This window comes from Scyliorhinus torazame, chromosome 7, assembly GCF_047496885.1.
Source record: "Scyliorhinus torazame isolate Kashiwa2021f chromosome 7, sScyTor2.1, whole genome shotgun sequence".
Classification (NCBI taxonomy): domain Eukaryota; kingdom Metazoa; phylum Chordata; class Chondrichthyes; order Carcharhiniformes; family Scyliorhinidae; genus Scyliorhinus; species Scyliorhinus torazame.
The window spans coordinates 298095373-298113177 of record NC_092713.1 but is presented as its reverse complement, the minus strand read 5'-3'; the positions used below and the strand labels follow the sequence as shown (position 1 = coordinate 298113177).

The following is a 17805-nucleotide window of genomic DNA, read 5'->3' as shown; positions in this document are numbered from 1 at the left end:
CGGGGGTTGCTTTGTCGGAGGAATTTTGGCCGGACCAACACCATCCCGTGACCTATAGGGAGTTCAAAAAGGAGTGCGGCCCAAACTAAAGACACCATAGTCTATGGATCCCTCAGCTCCTGTACACCTTTCTCTGTGTTTTCACAAGAAAAGGAATACTCAATGGCCCGTTTCAAACCTGAAGTTGTTTCCACTAACAGCTTCCTCCGCATGATCATATTGTTAAAACCACACACGTGCCAGTCCCTCAACATCCCCGAGAGAGATGGCCTGAATGGCCTCAACTCGCAGTGTTCATCCAGGTGTCGCAGGTAGATCAAGAGGGCCATGACTGATTCACCAGGAGAATGCACTGGCCATTTAAAACGATAATGTTGCATAATTAGGGGAAACCTGGAGTCATAGTGATCTGAAACCACAGCCACCAATTCATCAAAAGACCTGGAGTCAGGCATCGCTGGGTAAATCAAACTCTTTCTGATTCCAAATGTCTGGGCCCCCAGGTGGTCAGGAGGAGAACATTTCTGTCGGTCTTCCCCCCCCCAATATCCCATTTGCCTGGAAGAAATAATCCAAGCGCTCCGCATTCTGGTTCCAATCTTCCAGACTTGCGTCAACTGCGTCCAGTTTCCCGAATAACGGCATCTTAACTGATACGACGTGGTGTAACCAACAGCGAATCTCCGGCGGTTAGGCGAATTAGTGGGCCGGTCTGGAGTTTCCGTTACCCCTCATCGCCAGTTTAATGACTGAGAGGAGGCTGGCTGTTAACTAGCAGATTTATTTACAATATTTACAATGGGTCTGCATAAAGCAGCATTTCACTCCCAGTACAGTCTGAGCTGGGAGGTCTCACCACAAGAGGCCCTGATTTGGGCCTACTTTTATCTGTTACTCATAACAAGCCCCAGGTGGTTGATCTCCGCCGCCTACCTGGGGATCTCAATATTGTTTCCCTGTGCTCCCCATGAGGATTATGAAAGACTCCATCTACCTCACCCACTGTACTGTTACTTTGGATTCCACGCCACTTCCAAATTAGTTTAAACCCTGTGCAGTAGCATGAACAAGCCACCCTGCTGGCTGTAGTCCAATATCTGGATAGACAGAGAATGTAAGCAAGATGAGGCTTCCCTTGATCATCCGATGTCACCAGGTTACATTACGAAGTCTTACAACACCAGGTTAAAGTCCAACAGGTTTGTTTCAAACACTAGCTTTCGGAGCGCTGCTCCTTCCTCAGGTGAATGAAGAGGTATGTTCCAGAAACACATATATAGACAAATTCAAAGATGCCAAACAATGCCTGGAATGCCACCATTAGCAGGTGATTAAATCTTTACAGATCCAGAGATGGGGTAACCCCAGGTTAAAGAGGTGTGAATTGTCTCAAGCCAGGACAGTTGGTAGGAATTTGCAGGCCAGATGGTGGGGGATGAATGTAATGCGACATGAATCCCAGGTCCCGGTTGAGGCCGCACTCATGTGTGCGGAACTTGGCTATAAGTTTCTGCTCGCCGATTCTGCGTTGTTGCGCGTCCTGAAGGCCGCCTTGGAGAACGCTTACCCAGAGATCAGAGGCTGAATGCCCTTGACTGCTGAAGTGTTCCCCGACTGGGGCAGACGCTGCGACAACGAATGAACGGACATCGCGCAACAATCACCAGGCAGGAATGTTCCCTTCCAGTCGGGGAACACTTCAGCAGTCAAGGGCATTCAGCCTCTGATCTCCAGGTAAGCGTTCTCCAAGGCGGCCTTCAGGACGCGCGACAACGCAGAAGACTTCTTCAAGTACAATGGCTTTTCTCGACCAATTGCCTAAAACTTCTATTCTCACAATGTCATCACTACTCAGAGGTGGTAAAGTTCTAGACACTCTTATCATAGAACTGCTTTTGTTTTGCTTTAATGTTTTGTATTTCCTGCAGTACCACTGCATTCTCCTCCTTTTCCAAGTATGGAAGTGTGGCACGCAACCTTCTATTCATGAGTACCTCTGCTGGCGATCTACCATCTGACAATGGTGATGCTCTGTAACGTGATTTCATGAGATATGGATCAGATTGGCTGTCCATTGCTTGCTGTAATGATTGCTTTACATTATGCAAACTTGTTTGTTAAGATCTTTGGGTCCATGTCTATACGAGCATCACCATACCATGGAATTTACCCCTTTGGTAGGTTCTTCTATCTTCTTGATACCTTGTTGTTCCATATCTGATACGGGCGGTGGGGGAGAATAAGATTGAGATGCAGATCTACGTCTTGAGCAATTTCGCGATGAATAGTTTGTGTCAGTGCTTTAGATAATGCATCTTCTTTAAATTGTATCTCATTGGCGAATGGTAGTGCTCTAAAATCAGTGAACAGAATGCAAATTTACAGATAATGTTCCCAGAATTGTTGGAGTGTTGATCCAATCCGTTGTGGATGCTATATACCAACTGCACTAGACCTAATTCTACACAGGACTGATCACCTAATAATGAATCCAAGTCCTCGGGTACAATACCAAATGGGACAGAATAAACTGTTCTTCACCACCACACTCAGGTCATAAGATCCACAACATTTAATGCTTAAACCTTTATAATCTCTCAGAGATATTTTGTGATTTCTTCCAATCGGCTGAATTTTTAGATTTTTAAAATCAGTCATGCTGATTAAATTGGCTTTGGCACCTGTGTCTAATTTCAATTGAACCACTGTGCCGTTCACTTTAAATGGTAGCAGCCATTTTTCCTCATCGACCGCGATAATTTTAAATGGAGTATCAGTTTGCATTTTTTTAAGAGCTTGATAATTTTGTTGTCTGCAATAAATGTTTCTTCTCTGTTATTACTCCAACAAATGATGTTGTTTCATCACTGGAGACCGTGTCTTCCACTGTGCTGACTGATCTGGGGTTGAGCTCAGGGTAACAATTCTGAGCAAAGTGATTTTTTCCTTTGCATCTGGAACATAGGCAGCACAGTAGCACAGTGGTTAGCACAATTGCTTCACAGCTCCAGGGTCCCAGGTTCAATTCCCCGCTGGGTCACTGTCTGTGCGGAGTCTGCACGTTCTTCCCGTGTCTGCGTGGGTTTCCTCCGGGTACTCCAGTTTCCTCCCACAGTCCAAAGATGTGCAGGTTAGGTGGATTGGCCATGCTAAATTGCCCTTAGTGTCGAAAAAGGTTGGGTGGGGTTACTGGATTACAGGGATAGAATGGAGGTGTGGGCTTGGGTAGGATGCTCTTTTCAAGGGCCAATGCAGACTCTATGGACCGAATGGCTTCCTTCTGCACTGTAAATTCTACGATTCTGAAACTTGGCAGATGCTGGACACTGCCTTAATTTGTGCCTTTGACCACATCTTTTACACCAAAATACTTCATCCTGATCTTCAACCTGTTGTTCATGTGCGAGGAGCTGCAGGAACGTTCCTGCCATTTTAAAAAAGTTTCCTGCCTTTTTGGAAAAAGTGTGGCAACCGGAATGCTTTCCTCCAAGAAGCTGCCGCCATTACTGAGAAACATTTTAGCATACGGGGCTGCTAGCTTGTGAGCCTGACAAATCTTAACTGATTGTACCAAAGACAGCTCCGATTCCCTCAGCAAACATTCCCTCAGCTTATTTTCATTCACACCAAACACAATCTGGTCCTGAATCATGGAAGGTTCCACCACAGAAAAATTACAGGTTTTAGCTTTTAACTTGAAATCACTGATGAAATGATCTATGGACTCTTCTGTCTTCTGTAAACGTGATCTAAATACATAGCGTTCATCAATTTCATTCTTTCTGGGGGTGCAATATGCACCCGAAGAATTACTTTGTTTACATTTTTACTATCGTCAACGTTTGCAAATTTAAACGTATTGAACACAGAAATTGTTTTGGCCCTGGTGCTGTTAGGAGCATCACTACCTTGCGTGAATCTGATTGATCTTCTAAATTTACTGCAGTAAGAAAAAGATTAAATTGTTGTTTCAACCCAGGCCAGTTGCTGTCCACATTACCATGAAATCTGAGACTCATCTGAGACTGAGGGCTGGTTTAGCTCACTGAGCTAAATTGCTGGCTTTTGAAGCAGACCAAGGCAGGCCAGCAGCATGGTTCAATTCCCGTACCAGCCTCCCCGAAAAGGCGCCAGAATGTGGTGACTAGGGGCTTTTCACAGTAACTTCATTGAAGCCTACTCGTGACAATAAGTGATTTTCATTTCATTTCATTGGTGGTTTCAACAACTTCATGTTGTTAATTCTTGCAGTCTGCAAAATCTTCAAATATCTGTGGACCTCGTGGCAGGCTGATAGTTTTGTTTTTCAGTGTTTAATACCATCCAGCCTGGTACCATGTAATGTTCTTGTCAGATGGGCTGATTTATACTACAAGAACACCCTTGTAGCTAAAGATGTAAACAATTTATTAACATTAACTGTGGGTCAACTATTTATAAAACATCAGATGAAGAACAGTATTAACATGCACAAGCAACCTCTCTCTTCCAGTTCTTCAGTCAGTCTGAGGTCAACTGACTTTAATATTCACTGACATACTAATGAGACTCCCAGTGGTCAGTCGGTCAATTACAACACAACCATGATATCATCATAGCTCCTGTCGTGTTTCTCCTAGTGGATCAACCCATGGGTCTCCTCACTTATGGATGGGCAGTCAGGGCTTGGAGATGCCTCATGATCTATGGGTGGGATAGCTGATAGTGTCACTGGTGTGGCTTCCAATCTGAGAAAGATGATGTGTCACGGAGGTTTCCAATGGCCACAGTGCATGAGTCCTTTTTTCATAGAATTTATAGTGCAGAATGAGGCCATTCGGCCCATCAAGTCTGCACGGCTCTTGGAAAGAGCACCCTACACAAGGTCCACACCTCCACCCTATCCCCATAGCCCAGTAACCTCACCCAACACTAAGGGCAATTTTAGACACTAAGGGCAATTTAGCATGGCCAATCCACCTAACCTGCACATCTTTGGACCGTGGGAGGAAACCGGAGCCCCCGGAGGAAACCCACGCACGCACGGGGAGAATGTGCAGACTCCGCACAGACAGTGACCCAAGCCGGGAATCGAACCTGGGACCCTGGAGTTGTGAAGCAATTGTGCTATCCACAATGCTACAGTGCTGTCCTTCGTTTGTGGTGAGCTCTGCTATCCCCCTGTTTCCTCTACTATGGGGCTGCACTTCTGAGGAGCGCCAGCACCTGGTGGGCCAGTGACTGAGCATGTCCACGTCCATCCTGTTGATGATACTGCTGGGGTATGAGGGTATCCAGATGGGTGAGCTGGGTGGGTTTCCTCATGACCAGAATCTCTCTGAGCATATGCAGGATACAGTGAGCAGTCAGCAGTGTGAACAAGGAGGAGACTGTAAGTTGCAGCAAGGGGTGGGTTTAAATGAAATAACACAGCAATGGGAGTCTGAGCCAAGCCACTCCGATCCTGAGGGAGACATCCCGAGTCCATGCACTTGGCACCAAGCCGTTCCCCGCTACTCCCTAAGGTCCAGGCAGATATCTCGCAGCAAGGACGAAAGGTTTTGAGAATTTTCTCATCCGACATGGCTCCGCTTGTAAATACTTGCACCAATTCACATCTGCCTGAGAGGCTGAGAGCAATGCAAATGGGGACACTGGCGATAGGCGCAAACTTCGAGGCAGCCGCCAGGAGAGGGCCAGAGCGTCACAACGGAATCAGTACTGGGCGCCAATACCGTTTTTTGCTCAACAGAATATTCCCCGCCCTATTGCTGCCAGGGTCGGGAAGCGGAGAATTCCCCATGATGTGTTATGTACTCTGGGATAACACAGGCTGCAACTGGATGCAGCTTTAACCAAAAGATACTCCAGACCTTGAAGTTAGTTCAACACGTAGTCACGACCATTCGCACGAAAGAGGTTGATGCCAACCTTGGACCACGGGGAGTTCTCAATTTCATGCTGCTGGAGCGTCTCCTTGCACTGCGCTGGCTGGAGCGTTGACAGGTCGCACAGTTGAGGACCATGCTCAAGATGTCCTGGCTAATACCGGGTCAGTAGACAGCCTGCCTGGCTCTGCGCCTGCACTTCTCGATGCCCAGGTGTCCTTCATGGATTTGGCGGAGCACCAGGCTCTGGAGACTGGGTGGAATGACAATCCGGTCCAGCTTGAGGAGGATACCATCAATCACCATCAGGTCGTCCTTTACATTGTAAAATTGAGGGCACTGCTCTTTCTGCCAGCCATTGGCAAGGTGGCGCATGACACGCTGCAAGAGGGGGTCTTTGGCTGTCTCCTCGCGGATACGAACTACCTTCTCATCAGACGTTGGGATGATGCGAGCACACAGCTGTACCTGTGATTCATTCTGCCGGATGATTTCCAGCGGTTCACTAGGCAAGGTGATGGAGCGGGACAATGCATCAGCGATGATGAGCTCCTTGTCAGGCGTGTACATTAAGTCAAAGTCGTACCTTCTGAGTTTGAGGAGGATGCGCTGCAACCAAGGCGTCATGTCGTTCAGGTCCTTGTGGATAATGTGGACCAGAGGCCTATGATACGTCTAGACAGTGAATGTTGGCAGGGCGTAGACATCATCGTGAAACTTGAGAATGCCAGTGAGAAGACCCAGGCATTCCTTCTCTATTTGCGCATACCTTGTTTCGGTGGGTGTCATGACCCTCGATGCATAGGCTACCGGTGCCCAGGATGAAGTGTCATCGTGTTGAAACAGCACCGCACCGATGCCATCTTGGCTCGCATCTGTTGAGATCTTTGTCTCCCTGTCTGGGTCGAAAAATGCCAAGACGGGTGCAGTGGTGAGCTTGGCTTTCAGCTCCAACCACTCTGCCTGATGTGCTGCCTTTCACTCAAAGGCAGTGGACTTTTTCACCAGGTTTTGTAGGACCGTGGTGTGCGAGGCCATGTTTGGGATGAACTTGCCCAGAAAATTGACCATGCCCAGGAAGCGCAACACCAACTTCTTGTCTTCATGGCTTTGATGGCCTTGACCTTGCCTGTGACCGGGCGCACGCCCTGCTGAGAAATCTGGTCGCCTAGGAACTTGAGTGTCAACATGCCAAAGCAACATTTGGACCTGTTCAGCTTCAGGCCATTGGCATGGACACGGCGGAATACCTGCTGGAGACGGGAAACATGCTCCTCAGGGGTCGTGGACCATATGATGATGTCGCCCATGTACACACGAACCCCTTCAATGCCCTCCATAACCTGCTCCATGATGCGATGGAAGATCTCCGATGCCGAGACAATGCCAAATGGCATGCGATTATAGCAGTATCTACTAAACGGTGTGTTGAAGGTGCAGAGCCTTCTGCTGGACTCATCCAGCTGGATTTGCCAAAATCCATGTGACGCATCTAACTTGGGGAAAAAATGTGTGTGTGCCATCTCACTGGTGAGTTCCTCCCACTTTGGGATGGGGTAGTGTTCACGCATTATATTCTTATTGAGATCCTTGGGATCAATGCAGATGCGCAGGCCTCCCAAAGGCTTTCTCATAAATCCATCGAGCTGACCCTCAGTCGGTTCAGTTACCTTGGAAATGATGTCCTGTTGCTGAAGATCCTTGAGATGTGCCTTCAGGCGCTCCCTCAGGGGAGCCGGGACCCGGCATGGTGCGTGGACGACTGGCTTGGCATCGGGTCACAGCAGAATCTTGTACCGATATGGCAGCGTGCTCATCCCGTCGAACACATCTGGATACTGAGCAAGGATGTCGTCAATGCCGGCCTGAAGATCCACATTGGAGGATGTCATTGTCTAAACCCGCTGCACGAGGTTCAGCTGCTTGCAGGATTGCGCGGCAAGTATGGATCCCTGTCTGGCTTGCCAATTTCAAAACGTAATTGTGCATGGGTGCCCCGGTTGGAAACGAGTAGATGGCAGGATACCAGTGCCGTGATGGCATTTCCGTTGTAGTCCAGGAGCCTGCAGGCTGCTGGCAGGACCTTGGGGGGCTTCTTGATGCGTTTGAAATCTGCCTGTGAGAGGAGGTTGGCAGAAACACCTGTGTCCAGCTTAAACTGGATGGAACAGTGGTTGACCTGCATCACCGCATGCCATTCGTCTGCAGAATCCACAGCGAGGATGGGTTGAATTTGTGATAAATTGGATGTGGCATATCCACATTTGGTAATGATGCCCACACAGTAGGCGCAGTCCAGGCATTCTTTCTCTGGATCCGTTGTGCTGCCAGGATCAGAATCCTGTAATCGTCCTTGCACCCTCTGAACGCGCCGTCATCGGAATTGGGAGCGCTGGCCCCTGATTGGTGGTGCAGACCTGCACAAGGCTACATAGTGTCCAGGCTTCCCGCAGTTTAAACATCGCCTGCCTCTTGCAGGGCAGTGTTTCCTTAAGTGGGCATTGCCGCAGTTTGAGCACGTCATGACGTCGGCCTCCTGACGCTCCGTGCGTCGTCGCACATGCGCAGTGCGGGTGTCGGCCGCTTCGTTATCCTGTTCGCATCGCGCATGAGTGGGGCCCAGGAAAATCTTGCGAAATGGCCGCTTTCATCAATGCTGAGGCACTGCATCCGGGAGATGGCCTGCGCACTCTTTGCCTCGGGGGAGGCAAGTTCCTCATTTTCAGCCGATTTGTACTGGGCATTGCGACTTTTTGCGTGCTCATGCACTGTGCATGTTTCAATCGCGACTAGCAGGGTCATCTGCTTGATTTTCAGTAGCTGCTCTCTCAGAGGATCAGAGTGAACGCCAAAAATGATTTGATCTCTGATCATGGAGTCAGCAATATCACCAAAGTTGCAGGACAGCGCTAGAAGGCGGAGGTTAGTTCAGAAGGAGTTGAAAGATTCATCTTTACCTTGTAGACGCTGTTTGAATATGTAGCGCTCGAAGATTTCATTGGTGTCCACTTCACAGTAACTGTCAAAGTTGTCCAGGATGGTATGAAATTGTGTCTTGTCCTGGCCTTCAGTGAAATGAAAAGAGTTGAAGAGTTTGATGGCTTGATCACCCGCTGTTGAGAGGAGAAGCGCGATATTCCTTGCATCAGACGCACCCACGAGGTCTGAAGCTTCGATGTGCATCAGAAACTTTTGCTTGAATGTCCGCCAGTTGGCACTGAGCTGGTGAAGGGCCTGAATCTTCTCCATGGTGCCGGGATACATTCGCTGGTCGTCATGGAACGGACTGAGGTAAACCACCTAGATTAAGCAGTATCCTGGTAGCATGATGTGCTATGTACTCTGGGATAACACAGGCTGCAACTGGATGCAGCTTTAACCAAAGGTACTCCAGACCTTGAAGTTAGTTCAATCTGATTTATTGAACCAGTAGCACAGCTAGCACAGTTCTCTATGAGTTTGACTCTCTGCTAACCTAAGTGGGCTACTCTGTCTGACTGAACCAGACTAGCTCTTAGCCACGTGCTGGAGGTGTGATACTGTACATACATCCTGACTCACTCTGTAGATGTTCATCAGTGGAAAGAGACGGAGTGTGAGTGCCTCGTGCCTTTTATAGTGAGATACCGCCCCTGAGTGTCCTGCCTGCTCATTGGTCATGTCCTGTTCTCTGTGTTCATTAGCTGCCTGTCTGTGCCTGTCTGTATATCATTATCTGCATGTGTGCATATCATGACACCCCACATATATTTCCAGACTTGTTTGAGAATTAATTTACAGTGTACAGACCTCTCCTAATGTACAATTAGTGTTTTTAAAATCAAATTAATCAGGAAACATAATAATAATAGGCTTTATATTAAAGGTTATATTACTGTAAAGATGCATTTTCAGAGACTTCATTTGTGAATAATTTGGGAATTATTAACAAGTCTTTAAGACCAAGCAGCACATTTCCCCTCTCAGTCACGAATGCTAACCCAGACGACACTTAGTCTGCTGTGTTTTTAAAAAAATTACTTCATGGAATGTGGCCATAGCTGGCAAGATCAGTACTTGTTGCCCATCCCAAATTGCGAACTGAGAGGCAGTTAAGAGACACCGCACTGCTGTGGACCTAGGGTCACATGCAGGCCAGACACGTACAGGACATTCGTGAACCAGATGGGGTTTTACAACAATTGACAATGGTTTTATGGTTATTATTAAATTCCAGACTTTTATTGAATATAAATTGCACCATCTGCCGTGGTGGGATTTGAACCTGGATATCCTGTGTTTCTGGAATATTAGTCCGGTGACAATTCCACTGCACCACTGCCTCCCTCCTTGAGGGAACAACCACCACAATTCCCATCCTTTTCCAATAAATCTTTTGATTAATTTCTTGTTCTTCAATTGTCTCAGAACTGAGTCTCACTGCTTATTCAATCATTTCTGGTTGGTTTCCAACAATGCAGTAATTGGTTTAAAATCTCTCCCAGATTAATTCTAAATGGCTTCTTACCGTGTTAGCTAATGACACGAAAGACCATATTCACCAACTAAAATGATTGATTTTTAAAACTACCAACATACCACACAGAAGATCAGCTCACTCCCCTCCCATCGGATTTAATTCCCCTGATTGTTGTTCATAGAATCCCTACAGTGTCGAAGGAGGCCTTATGGCCCATCGAGACTGCACCGGTGCTTGGATAGCGCACCCTACTCATGGAGACTCAATGATTGGCGATCTGCTCAGAGGGATTTGGGGAAAATGCCAAGTTAAATGATTTCTGGTGCTGTAATGACTCTGATGTGAATCGGTGTACTGACCGCAGGTATTGGATCACACTCAGAATAGAGCTGGAGACGTTTCCATGTCTGATGATAGCTTCTACTTTTCCATCACAAACTCATCAAGTGAGATTCCATCACTGTCCTCGGAGGTTTCAGCATCCGCACATACCGTTCCAATTATGTAAACTTGACCTGACCTAGGACGCTCTAGCAGGTTCATGGTTAAAGGTCATTGTCTCATTTCTGATTCACTTACATTGCTGGGGACTGGGAATATTCATCCCCACTATGTTATTTATTGACAGATATAGAAACATAGAAAATAGGAGCAAGCGTAGACCATTCGGCCCTTTGAGCGTCTCCACCATTCACAATTGCTCCAACTCAGAGTCAAACTCTCAAGTTTTCCAAATGCTCCTATATACCTATCCATTTCATTCTTAAATCTCTTCCGTGACTTGGCCTCCAGAGCTGTCTCTGATAGAGAAGTCCACAGGTTTACCACCCTCTGGGTGAAGAGGTTTCTCCTCACCTCAGCCCTAAATGGCCTACCTCATACCCAGAGACTGTGACACCTTGTTCTAGCCCGCCCGCCCCCCGCCCCCCCCCCCCCCCCCGCCCCCCCGACCCACCCCCTCCGCCCAGCCAGAGGAAACAACATCCCTGTGTCCAGTCTGTCCAGACCTGTCAGAATTTTATATGTTCAATGTGATCCCCTCTCATTGACCCAAATTCCAGTGAATACAGGCCCAGTTGACCCAATCTCTCCTCATACGACAATCCTTCATTCCAAGGATACAATGTTCTTTGTGTGTAATCTGTTCTTATTCATTAACGCAGAAAGGTATAAGTGCCCTATGGGCAAATCATAAATCAGTTAGAAGCTAATCATTGAACTGTAACTGCAATTATTTACACTAACCTTATTGATCTGTTTTTCACAGTTGAGTCAAGTCCACAGTGGCCTCCGCTGGGTAGTGACGTCACCCTCAGTTGTACCATCTCCAGACTCTTGGACACAGTCAGTCTTCACTGGAAACAGAGAGACTCATCTCAGCTGAACAGGAGGAAAACTGATCAGATCCGAATCAATAACACAGTCTATCTGACAGTCAAACATGTTGCAGTGGAGAAGGAGAGGTTGTATGAGTGTAAAGTGAAGGAAAATGGATCTATTATTCTCACAGGAAAAGCAGATTTTTCCGTGTCCACATGTAAGTGCAGTTTCCTCACAGTGGATATAAGGGAGTTATTCGTATAAAACTGTTACATATAAAGTGGGGTCCTAAACGTCAATCAACAGCACTTCATGGTGACAGTCACCATTTGGTGATTGGTTCACAAAACACAATTCATCAAAAAACTAGCCTCAATGCCACATCTAACCGGATTCTGCTGCTATTTGAACAGATTCCAGCTGCTGCACACTCTCAGCTTCCTGAAGTATTGAACTGGGAGCTCGACTAAGGCAGGGAATCATTGACCATGAACGGGGGAGGGAAGAATGGAAATAATGGGAATGTGGAGGAGAGATGATGGACAAAGGGAAATGACGGAGGCTGGAAGTGGGGCTTTGGGAGAGGAAGAGAAGTAAAGCTGAAAGTGACACTTTGCAGTGGAAGATCAGAGTTTGTATTTATGTGAAGCGGAGAATAAATCCAGGTAGCTGAGGGGGAACCAGTGACCAGTTGGTATCAGAGAGGTTGTGATTGAGGAACAAGAACAGAGCCAGTAAGGTGTTTCCTTGTCCCTTACACCCGATAGACACTGGAATTGACAGAATGAGTGAGGCAGTTGAACACTGGAAGGTAGAAAATCTGAGCATTGTGAAAAAGACACATGCTGTCAATACTTTTCATTTTGCACTCATCAGGGAACAACAATTTATACTGCATGAGGAGAGAGTACTGATAGGTTGGTAAGTGCTCTCTGTTTGCTGCATTCTCCGTGACAACGGCTCTCCAAATTGGCATTCTTGCAAATTGTCCTGATGAGTGCAAGATGAAAAGGTTCAACAGCAATAATTGTTTTCAGCAATACTCAAGTTCTATGCCACCAAATGACTATTACAAAACCTGAATTGCAGCAAATGGTGACATAATGAAAAAAAGGAGCAAAGGCTTTCAGTGATACCCTGCCATGACCGCCATCAGCATCATCTGGTCTATGGACTTCCTGCTGGGAGCCGAATATCCTGTGCCAGGACCTGCCTTGCCGGAAGAAAGATCAAGCAGGAATTGTAAAATATTAAATGTAAGAGGAGGCAGATATTCACTGTGAAGAAACCTATAATTAAGCAGCAGCTCAAACAGCAGCACCTTGTTTTCTGGATTGTGTTAAAGTGGGTCAGGCCTATGGAGCAGGAATCTGCCCATCTTTCATTAGGGAGATGAAAACTAGAGGCAGAATGTTGTCAGATTTCATAATATTCTGCATGTGGCCATTTATAAATAATTATTCCATCGAAATGCGGATTCCACTTTCCTGAAGGAATCCAAATTCAGGCCATTGCAAAATTCTACACAAACTGCAGCTCCCATCAACACAACCTAATGTTGTTCCAAAGCCTTATATTTGGGTATATGATTCACAGCAACAACAAAAAATGAAATTAAATATAAAAAATATTGTATTATTTTCAAGAACAATCTGTTTTGTGCATATTGAATTCAGCAAGTCATTATTTTTCACATCTAATTATGACAATTTTCATATTTTTGCTTTTTCTGTGCCTCCACACCCATAAAATTCTAACTCATTGTTCTAACTCTCTCTCTGTTACAGCTTTAGATTGGAAGCATTACATTATTTATCGGTCAGGCACTGATCACAGCGAAATCATTCTAAGTTGTTTGGGCTATTATTACCACAACACTGCTGAATGGAGATGGAGGTCACATCATCATCAAACTCAGGAGAAAGTAATAGCATCTGCATCAAGATCTCAGCCCATCAATGTGAACAGGCCTGACTTTGGGAATCGACTGACCTCCACAGTGACAAATTTCGATGGCAACAACTTCAACATAAGGATTGTCCCTGTCCTATTTGAAGATGCTGGAGTTTACACATGTTCTCTGGGAACATATAACATTGTGACAATCACACTCATCACAGTTAAAGGTAGGCAACAGAATGTTGCTGTCGTTTTCAATGATCAAGTCGTTGTTTAAAATCTAAATGGTTTTCTTGTTTACACAGTCACAGCTGAACCATCTGATGCAGTGAGTGAGGGAAACACCGTTACCCTGACCTGCTCTGTCTCTGATGTCACTGAATCAATGAGACTTGTTTGGATCAGCAGTGATGGGAAAACTGTTGCCGAGAAAACATTGAATAGATGGAATAGGGAAGAGAAATCATTGAGACTGATTATTCAGAAAGCTGAGAGAGGCAGTAGGAGCTGGACATGTGTTTTGTTCAATCAAAACCTGCTCCCGCTTTCAGTCCTGTACTATCTGGAACCCAGTGGTAAGCGAGTCAAAATTTACTCTTTATACTTTTAACCTGAAGAGAAAATTCTTCTCTCTTACTGAAGTGTTCGCTCATATCCTGCGGGTAAGGCTTGACTTGTTGGAATTGTGTAAAAGTAACGAGCTAACAAGTGATGTAAATGTTATGATTCACTCTCATTGCATCTGCATAAGTCAGGGCTGCCCAAGTCACATGAAAGTGATATACTTTTATGCTCTTTTTTATCTATGACCGGTTCGGCACATCAATTGGCCAAATAGATGGGTAAGTTACTGCTGCAACCAAATTTTTAAGCACGTTTTTCACATATACAAAGACCATACAGGACTTGTCTATCAATATCAACACTATGTTCATGTGCTTCTTCAATGGTGCAAGCCTATTTGTCAATGTACTAATCAGGGAGTTATAGACATTTGCACTAGGTCACTATATCAGGGTGATTCAGATGTGTTGCCATTGTCTGAATCTGAATTCAGATTGTAATAACACCATGTATTCCCAAATTGATGGTGATGCCACAGGATTCCCTGTATGCCCCATTCTCGCCAACATCTTTGTCAGTTTCCACAAGAAACGTGTCTCCAACAGAATTACACCTAACCTACCCCTTGGAAATTTCCGAAACATAGATAATAAATTTGCTACATTTGAACCTGCTGCCACCTGCAAGAATTTTCTTACACATCTTAATGGGTTCATCACAGGAATAGAGAAAGCTGAAAAACTCAGTAGGTCTGGCAGCATCTGTCAGGAGAGAGACATAGTTACCGTTTTGAGTCATAGACTCTTTGTTAGAACAGAGGCGGGAGAATGTGTTCGAATGATAGAAACTGCAAACTGACACCAGGCCATTTGGAGCTTGTTCTTAAAGTTGCTTCTTTTTGTTGCAGTTTCTATTGCTCTAACACATTCTCCCTCCTCTCAGTTCTGATGAAGAGTTACAGACACAAAATATTAACTCTGTTTCTCTCCTGATAGATGCTGCCAGACCTGCTGGATTTTTCCAGCATCCTCTGCTCTTGTTTTTGATTACAGCATCCGCAGTATTTTGCTCATTTTAATGGTCTCCATCCTGGGCTCAAATTTACCTTTGAAATGGAACAGTGAAATGAGCTCTCTTTCCCCAACATGCTCGTTGAGGAACCTGTTAACGGATTCTCTACTACCATTTACCACAATGTACCTTCACTGGTCAATATATGTGTTGGATTCTTACAGTTCCACATGTTATAAGATTGGCCTTTGGGCCACCAGCCCGAGCCATTTGCTCACTGTATAAGCTTGATGCTGTAATAGGATGCAGCGTAACCATGGGTTAATGGCTACCGATCGTAACTCTATATTGAGAAACTAGGAAGCAAGTCTTGACTTCTTCGACTCCATGTTTATTGTGTTCAGTAATCACTTCTCAAACACCAAAACAGTGTCACCAATATCCCCTTTATATGTATTGATGCAGTCTATTAAACAAGAAGTGTAATCTATTAAACAATCCAAACCTCAATTTCAACTAATATACTAGGGAACATTAACTCTTTCTTAACAGATTACCCCCTTTAAAAAAAAAATCATCTTTAATTTTGATGTAAATTACAATGTACCACCAGACAAATGTATAGATTTTGTTTCTGCAATAAATGCACCCTATTCAAAGAACAAAGAAAAATACAGCACAAGAACAGGAACCGGTCCTTTGGCCCTCCAAGCCTGTACCGGTCATGATACCAACCTTTGCCAAAACCCTCAGCACTTCATTGTGCCGTATCCCTCTATATCCATCCTATCCATGTGTTTGTCAAGATGCCTTTTGAATGCCGTTAATTTATCTGTTTCTACAACGCATTCCAGGCACTCACCACCCTCTGCGTAAAAAGCCTGCCTTGCATATCTCCTCTAAACTTTGCCCCACGGACCTTAAACCCATGCCCCCTGGTGACTGACCCCTCCACCCTAGGAAAGAGTGCCTGCTCATTCACTCTATCCATGCCCCTCATAATCTTGTAGACCTCTATCAGGTCACCCCTCAACCTCCGCCTTTCTAATGAAAACAGTCCAAGTCTATTCAGCCTCTCCACATAGCTAACACCCTCCAGACCAGGCAACATCCTGGTAAACCTCCTCTGTACCCTCTCCAAAGCCTCCACATCCTTCTGGTAGTGTGCCAACCAGAATTGTGCGCAATATTCCAAGTGCGGCCTCACCAAGGTTCTATACAACTGTAGCAAGGTTCTATACAACTGCCTCTTTTTCTCCTTGTTTTCACTCTCATATCTCTTCCTTATGGGAAAGATGCCCCTCTTTAATAATTTCTATAACTTCTTTGAGCTAGCCTCTCTTTTCATTAAACAGTCAGATAATTGCAAATGGTATCAATCTACTTGATCTTTGAACACCCCTGTTCTCCAGCATCTGTTTTAGGCTCGCTATGTTAATCCATAGTCTCTTTTCATTGACGCATTTTGCAAAGTGGACATTCTCCCAATGGTCTTATTGTCAATGTGACACTGTTGGTTCTGTTCCCGAATACCCTGTTCCAGTTAAAATTTCAGTCAGGATTCTGGATATAAAAAATGCCATATCTACTGCCTCCACTCGGGCATGTGTCTCTGCTGCCAATGTACTTTTTACCACTCTTCGTATCTTTTTAGTTTCCCATGCAAAGGGCAACATACACCTTACTCCCCCATGTGAAAAATTATAAATCCTCCAGTATTCTAAAAGTCATCACAGAGACAATGGTTAGCACTGATGCTTCACAGCACCAGAGACCCGGGTTCAATTCCCGGCTTGGGTCAGAGTTCTCCCTCAGTGTACCTCAATTCTCCCTCTGTATACCTGAACAGTTGCCGGAGTGTGGTGACTAGGGGCTTTTCACAGGAACATATTTGCAGTGGTAATGTAAACCGACTGTGACACTATTAAAGATTGTTATTATTATTACAAGATATGTCATTATGAACAATCAGTTTCAGTTGTCTAATATCACCTAAAGATTGGAATTTCAAAACACAATTCTCCAAGTTTAATTTGTCAATGTTTTGTTTACCTTAACAATTTCTTCATTTGTGTGCTTATTTCTAAAACATCAAAACTGGCGTCCGGCCTTGTTTGTCTTGCTAACCAATTTAGCTGCCCAATTAAACTTTGGAGTTCCTCTTTTTCCGTTCTAGAAGCTGACCTTTTGTACCTTTTGTGAGGCCTTAACATGAGTAATTGCTGTGGGGTTAATATTCTCCAAGAAAGGCTGCTTATGTAGAGTGACATGTGAACCACTCTGCCTGATTTCGAATCCAATGTATTTATCATAGAATTTACAGTGCAGGAGGAGGCCATTCGGCCCATCGAGTCTGCACCGGCTCTTGGAAAGAGCAACCTACCCAAGGTCAACACCTCCACCCTATCCCAGTAACCCCACCCAACACTAAGGGCAATTCTGGACACTAAGGGCAATTTATCATGGCCAATCCACCCAGCCTGCACATCTTTGGACTGTGGGAGGAAACCGGAGCACCCGGAGGAAACCCACGCACATACGAGGAGGATGTGCAGACTCCGCACAGACAGTGACCCAAGCCGGAATCGAACCTGGGACCCTGGAGCTGTGAAGCGATTGTGCTATCCACAATGCTACCATCCTGCCCCTTTAAATGTGCCAGAGACCTGACTTCTAAACTTGAAG

The 17805-nt window shown here is 45.4% G+C and overlaps 1 protein-coding gene across 1 annotated transcript in view; it reads left to right on the top strand.

Moving 5' to 3' along the window:
- The window catches only part of LOC140427114 (uncharacterized), a 687008-nt gene that overhangs the window by 69112 nt on the left and 600091 nt on the right, over window positions 1-17805 (top strand). The window contains exons 4-6 of the mRNA XM_072512644.1: window positions 11594-11863; window positions 13434-13772; window positions 13851-14120. Coding sequence (XP_072368745.1) covers window positions 11594-11863; window positions 13434-13772; window positions 13851-14120 — 879 coding nt within the window. The remainder of the gene's footprint in view (window positions 1-11593; window positions 11864-13433; window positions 13773-13850; window positions 14121-17805) is intronic.